The sequence below is a fragment of the Eucalyptus grandis genome, chromosome 6 (genome assembly GCF_016545825.1).
Source record: "Eucalyptus grandis isolate ANBG69807.140 chromosome 6, ASM1654582v1, whole genome shotgun sequence".
Classification (NCBI taxonomy): domain Eukaryota; kingdom Viridiplantae; phylum Streptophyta; class Magnoliopsida; order Myrtales; family Myrtaceae; genus Eucalyptus; species Eucalyptus grandis.
The window spans coordinates 3,964,907-3,971,709 of record NC_052617.1 but is presented as its reverse complement, the minus strand read 5'-3'; the positions used below and the strand labels follow the sequence as shown (position 1 = coordinate 3,971,709).

The 6,803-nt window shown below is 40.3% G+C and overlaps 1 protein-coding gene across 2 annotated transcripts; it reads right to left on the bottom strand.

Annotated features, from left to right (window-relative positions):
• Nucleotides 1–212: 212 nt before the first annotated feature.
• LOC104429402 (phosphoglycerate mutase-like protein 1) lies at nucleotides 213–6,531 on the bottom strand. 2 transcript variants are annotated; one of them, XM_010042270.3, is made up of 10 exons: nucleotides 6,378–6,531; nucleotides 5,796–5,854; nucleotides 5,591–5,698; nucleotides 5,083–5,162; nucleotides 4,269–4,431; nucleotides 1,974–2,048; nucleotides 1,783–1,871; nucleotides 1,499–1,618; nucleotides 680–724; nucleotides 213–592 (listed from the first exon to the last, which is right to left on the bottom strand). In XM_010042270.3, exons 2-10 carry the CDS (start codon nucleotides 5,850–5,852, stop codon nucleotides 499–501), a joined length of 831 nt encoding a protein of 276 aa, XP_010040572.1. In that variant the 5' UTR covers nucleotides 5,853–5,854; nucleotides 6,378–6,531; the 3' UTR covers nucleotides 213–498. The 2 variants fall into 2 exon arrangements, with proteins under 2 accessions (XP_010040572.1, XP_010040571.1); XM_010042269.3 differs by lacking the exon at nucleotides 6,378–6,531 and adding an exon at nucleotides 6,244–6,362.
• Between the last annotated feature and the right edge of the window lie 272 nt (nucleotides 6,532–6,803).

The window sequence follows — 6,803 nt, the reverse complement described above, 5'->3', positions numbered from 1 at the left end:
CCAAACACACCCATAGACTGGTTTTATACTTAGTCGAACAATAGGATAACATATCAATTAAAAGCAGTCAATTAAGTTCTAGGCTAAGCATTATGTAAACCCACGGATCTATGACAAAGATATTTCTTGGTCAATTACTATGTTGCATGTACCGCAATAGCAAGCACTAAAGCTAAAAGCAGGAATAAACATGTGCAAGGAAAAGAACCAGATGAAGCGAAGTTCAACCTCAGTTGCGCTAAGATACACGATACGGCGTCCTTTAATAGTTATAATGAATTGGCACCTAATTTCACTGGCTTCATATTCCCTGATTTTCAAAAGGATGGACTTTGAAGCTGCCTAGCAAAGCTTACAAGTTCAGAGTCAATGGCGTGGTGCTGCAACGGCTTCCCCATCCAAAATAGTACACCTCAATTATTAATTGAAACAAGAGTATGGGAGACTAATTAGACCATTCGGTGCCTTGAATGGTTGGCATCCTCCATAGACCTTCCTTTAGTGCTTGTCCTTGGCAACGTCACTTGGAAGATCAAGTCCATCAGGAATTTTCCCTGGATAGTCAGTCTTTGAGGCATCTGATCCGGTCATCCTGCAACCCGCGAACAGAATCAAGGAGGGACCTGTGTATATGTTTCAAGAAATATCTAATAGTATGCTTTGAGCATATCATGCTTACCCTCTGTCCACGATGACAACTGAACGGAGTTCACAGTTTGCAAATCTGCAACCACAGATAAAATATGATCAGTCCGCGAAATAAAAGCTCCCACCTTCCTAAAAACAAAGTGCTGCATGATATCAACTCCATTGCATGTGCAGTTTACCAACCAGGTGCATTTGTCACAACTATATCATCATTTTCATCAGCCTAATCTGCTAGAAGTACCACCATCAGAACTGGTAGTGGTTGTTGCTACACAGGTTAGAGGTTTGGAAAGTTCCAATAAGAATAAAAGAGAAGGCTATGTTATGGCATTTTAGTGAAGCAATAAATATCTGTGTAGAGCCTAATGATACCATGTACACGGACAACTCCGATGCATATTTATCAAAATCTTTTCTTCATCAATTCCTATTAACTCAACTATCTGTCTTGGATTGTAAATCAATACATCCCTATTGACTGATGGGCATCACCCATCTAGAATCAAGTTTTTTCTGCATAACAAACGGTTGTGGTATGATATCAAGCAACGCAATCTACAGTGGAAAATCAGTGATCACTGCTAATGTGTATACAGGTAGGAAAATTTAGCATATGATAAAACCTTAGGAGTGCTTTTTCAGGAACAATCTCAATTTCACGTCAATCACTCCCTAGAAATATATTCAGAAGGAAGACACTATGAAGGACCTAATGAAAATAATTTCTCAAAACGATAATGTAGAAACAAGTCGGTCAGAACACTAACATTTCTGCACTCCCAATCGTAATTAGATTAATTAAACCATTGACTAGATCCAATCAACCAAATATAAACTGGGAGACACTCACTCCTTGCGTATTTCGTTCTTGATCAATAAATTACAATCATTTCCAAAGTCGCTGAGGGTGTGCAACAAGAATGCACTGTGGGTAACGATTGCAATCTTCTTCTCTTCCCGTGTCCACAACCTGAAGATAAATCAAAACCTTGAGATGCAGAATCAAATGGGTCATTTTAGATTTTTACTTTTTACATAGCTTTCAGCTATTTTCTTCCAAAATGATACAAGTTGCAAGTCTATTTTGCATTGTAGTTTATATTCTAATGCACTTAGCAGGAAGTTATGAAGTACCAGCTCAAGAACTTCCTTCCTCGATCAGTAATTTCCGCATTCTTTTCTCTAACATCAGGCTTCCACAAGACGTCATCTTCATTCTCAATCTAAAGAAAGGTGAATATCAAAGTTAAATTACTGAGATTAGCTAATGTTGAGACTTCCAAAGCAAATGCCCAATAAAACATTTTAAGAAATGAAGCACTTGCCAATGAAAAGTCAATTGCAGGAAAGAGCGGCTGATACTCGCTAATGCTTCGTCTTTTGTCACAAGGATTAACTCCCTATGGACCAAAATGTAAATTTTTAGCAACATGGAGCATTGCAAAGAATGTAACAATACAAGAGGATCCACAAAACACCAGGAAGAGAGAAATTCAACAATTACTAGTAGCAAAAATGTCTCATCGTTGTCTTGCGATAACCTCTAAATTGAGGTTAATTATATGAGATATCATTTAGCTTGGGGTATTACCACTATACTTTGCAAAGTCATGCCATTATCACAGCTCTCTTTCCAGGTGGTCCCACTTTCCATAGAACAAGATACATTATGATAATAGGCAAACTCAATTTGACAGAACATCTGACTTATTAAATACATGACATGACCAGCTAGATAGGACATTTTTCTACAAGGTAGCATGATCCATGGTATAAGATCTATGTACCTCGTATTCCCTTTTTGTTGGGAAGACAAAGAAAAGTAGGAAATTTGGGGGTCTCGCGATAGTAAAGGTAAACACCATATCAGGACATTAGTTCTGGTTACCGCCAGGTAGGCAAATATACTAGCCTTCCGTGCTTGGAATGAGTGAGGGTGGATGAAAGGCCCACTGCAGTGCAAGCATGCCTGACAGCTCAGTCATTGAACCGACAAGCTAGATTGGACATTTTTCAACAAGATAGCATGATCCATGGTACAAGATCTATGACCAATCTTATGGATTTTGGTGCTTGAGCGAAAATCAGTACGCCGTGTCAGGTTCCCATCGTGCCACATCATGTTAGGTCATCCACTTGTGCTAACACGTCCATTTTCATCAAAATTGAAATGAAATACAAAGAAAGCGGTGGCAATCAAGTGATTTCTATGGTGATAGCCATAATATAAACTGAATTGCGGCTGCACAATTGAAAATCGGCAAAAATTGAATGATGCATCGTGTTATCCACGGTTCTAACTGCTAAAAGGAGGAACCTGTGCAACATGAAGAAACTGATCCAACTTCAACTACAAATATGTAACGTTTGGTCATCCTTAACAAGATAAGAAGTCCTTGGATTGAGAACTAAATTTAAACTAAAGCAAGATCAGTCAATTTGCTAAAGAACGATAAGAACTCTTCCTAATAAAGCACGAGCTTCCTTCTTACCTAGCGAGGTAACTACAAGAAACCATCCCTTAATCTCAAATCAAGGAGAAACAAATACTCTGAAGTATGACCCTTACAAAGAGAGTGGTACAGACAGCTTTATTTCCACATGATATCCTCTTTAAAGTTCACAAATTTATCATACCGGCCAAGGACAAAGGCAAATTCTTTTTCTTATGTCTCGCAATTCTTGTCCAGTGCAGATACTTGCGCATATTAGGAGTCAATAAAGTAAAGATTGTAAGCAGTGAAGAGAATGAAATATAATCTGTAAAGTGCATGGACCTCATTCAAAATTTAATTGCAACCACTTAAAAAATGGGTACAGCAAGAAGAAATAAAAACTACCAACATTTTCCACAGACATAAGTCGGGAGAAGTATTAAAAAAGTCATAAATCTTTTACATTTGTACCAATTTAGTCATAAACATTTTTACTTTGTACCGATTCAATCATTTCCGATCAATTTTAGCCGGATTTTGTTATTTGGACGTCGGTCGGTGACATAAATAACTTTTAATAATATTTTTTTATTTTTTTATTTTTATTTTTATCTTTATTTCCTTTTTCTTTTTCTTTTTTTTTTTTTCCTTCTCCTCCTTCTTCCTCCGATCGGTTGTTGAACCTCGGCGACCGACCAGAGGCGACAGCCGGCGAGGTTGACCTCATCGGCCACTGGACCTTGACAGCCACTGGTGAGCCTCGCCGGCCACCTCGCCAATGGCTGCGAGGGTGGCCTCAACCTCGCCACTGTCACCCTCTAGCCGTCATCGAGGTCCGTCGACCAGCCGGAGGAAGGAGGAGAGAAGAAAAAAAGAAAAAGAAAAAGAATAAAAATATTCAAAAATATTAAAATATTATTAAAAGTTGTCCACGTCACCGCCGATCGGACCATGTCAGACAGCCGGCGCCTAGTTAGTAAAATCCTACTAAAATTAGCCAGAAATGACTAAATCGGTACTAGATAAAAATGTTTAGGACTAAATTGATACCGAAAAAAGGTTTAGGATTTTTTTAACACTTCTTCCGTGGAATGTCCACACAAAATGCTTCCAGTGATTCTGAAAAAAAAAAAATATATTCTGGATTTTGTGAATGATTTTTTAATTCCAATAGTATTCACTTACTAAACGTTCTCGACAACGTTCCGCGGCAATGAATGGTGGGCAATTGAGACTTGAAATGGCAGGATGATCGCTATTCCCTGCATTTGCAACCATCAAAGGAGGTGCACCTATTCCATCTGTATGGCCTTCCCCACCGAAAACTCCAACAGCTGTTTGCATAGCTCTGCAAGTGATCACATAAATAGTGTAAAAACAACACTTCAACAAACTTCAAGTCCAAATTTTGTACCACAGCATGCCCCTAATGCAAAGGCTAGTAGAATGACAAGTTAACAACTTAAAGTATGCGGACCAGAAACATGTGGACAAAGGAATGATTAAAACCCACGACATATAAAGAACAAAACTCATTCGGATATATGTTGAACTGAGTATGCATCCATATAATACTAAGTTTAAGCTATTAAGAAATGACATGGTTTATTTTAATTATCTTGATGAATGGATTATATACATTAACCATTGGCCCATTCTCCATCAAATGAGAAAGGATGCACCGTCCTAAATTTATCTCACTTAACATCTTCTCTTATGCTGTAAATGAAGTTGTCTCATTGCAAGTTCAAATGCAGTCGTTCATTACAGAGGACCTCATGTCTCAGGCGCCTCTAGTAACCAATTTCTAGGACTTTATATCAAAGCTCTATGAACTTATGAAGGCTTAAATGAGTAAAGCAGCTACGTGTAACAAAACAATTTCCGTCCTTAACAATCTAAGGCACCAATTGATAATCAATCAAATTGAAGACAATGCAATCTGTAAGAGCACAAGAAAAGATAAGGCAACAAACAAATTTGAAGCAAATCACAGTACCTCAACAGAGGGGACGTAATTACAAGATCAATCTTCTTGGAAAGTCCGCTTGCTTGGACATGCCTGCGCAAGTTACTCACCTATCACCGCATCAAGAGATCATTAGAAAGTAAAACAGTCCAAACAAACTGCATCAAAAAAAAAAAAAAGTACCTTGAACTTTTTCTAATAGATCTCCTGAAGTTCAAAAAATTATATACATAAATATAGAGTTTTGGGCATTATAACAAGAACAAGAACAAGAACAAGAACAGCAAAGCCTTCTCAGTTCTCACACTGAGTCCGATTGGCTATGTCATTTTTGCCCTATATATTATATTAAAATTCTATCCAAGAGTGCCTGGTTTTTGATCAAGTTCTTAAAGCAAGAATATTCAGCTGTCAAATCCACGGGAGCAACTCCATTCCTAAAGAGAAAACCAAGAAAATGCAATCTTGAAAGAGAAGTTCCACTCGGAACATATATGCATAATTTGAAGACAGCCAGACCATGAGAAAAAGCGACCACCTGCTGCCAGCCAAGAGGGGTGAGTTGAGCATCAAAGAAATCATATGACTTAAGGGGGTCGTTGTTCTTTTCTCTTGCCACGTTATGAATTCCCTGTGCATGCCGAACCTGTATGTATTGTCAAGTCAGAACAAAAATGCTTAACGCCTATGAATCTGCCTTTACACAGGCACAAAGAAACCCAAAACAGGGCAACGCCGCGTACCAGGTGGAGTGTCTTGCAACGGTGTAATGGATATAGCCCTGTCCCTGCAGTATCCATATCTGTAACCAAAGGGAAAACAGAGCACCCACAGAGTCAGTTTCATCGGACGAAAATGTCGATCATGCCAATTTCAGCTGTAGGAATCAAATAAGCAGCATCATCGATCAACTGACGAGTACTGCACAATCGCATCCCAGATCACACCATCATTGTCACACACAAAAGAGGACAAATATTCCGAAATCTCAAGAAAGCCAAATCCATTTCTATACTAGTCACGATGCGCCGAGACATCTCAAGAAAGCCGAAACGTGATCCGTCTAGCGCAAGCAAATTCACTACCGAAATCCAAACTCAAACAAACCAACCCGCAACCGAACTGCAAAATCCGAGCGACAAAAAATCGTCGGAAGATCAAAATTTCTCAGTGCGAAACGGATGGAATCACCCGCGCAATCCATCACCAGCCAACCAAACGGCAACCGCGGAAACGTGAAACACAAGAAGGAACTGAAAGAGCGACTCCCGGAATCACCAATCGTGAGGCCCGAAATGAACAGATTCGCCGCCGAAATGGATTACCAGAAGAACGAGGTGGGGGAGAAGAGCGGATGGCGGTGGGAAGGAGGTTGAGACGACAATGGCGCCGACGCGGTGGTGGCTTCGAGACGGAGAGGTAGGGAGGAGGGAGGGGGAGGAGGACGAGCAAGGGAGAACGGCTACGTATGGAGGCGACGCGTCGTAGTAACGACGACGACGACGACTTGGGACCGTTACTTGTAGACCCGCGAAAATGCCAGTTGGCAGGCGGCGCACAACAGGACACGAAACTGCTAGCTTGTTTTATTGGCTGCTGACTGACCAACCACCAACCTCCCATGGCGTGCCTCCAGCTCTGCCGGCAGAAGTCGTGCCGGCCTATTCATAGCTTTTCCCAACAGGATATGCCGGGTACCATGCTTATGCTAATTTCCTCCCGAGGGGTTGCTAGAGCCAGTCGCTCCAAAA

Excerpts from the sequence above, each read along its gene's own strand:
- LOC104429402 (XM_010042269.3), bottom strand. Across the intron at positions 5,699-5,795 it reads GTTGCAAGACACTCCACCTG|GTTCGGCATGCACAGGGAAT; the intron begins GTACGCGGCGTT and ends CAATACATACAG. Across the intron at positions 593-679 it reads GTTGTCATCGTGGACAGAGG|GATGACCGGATCAGATGCCT; the intron begins GTAAGCATGATA and ends CGCGGGTTGCAG.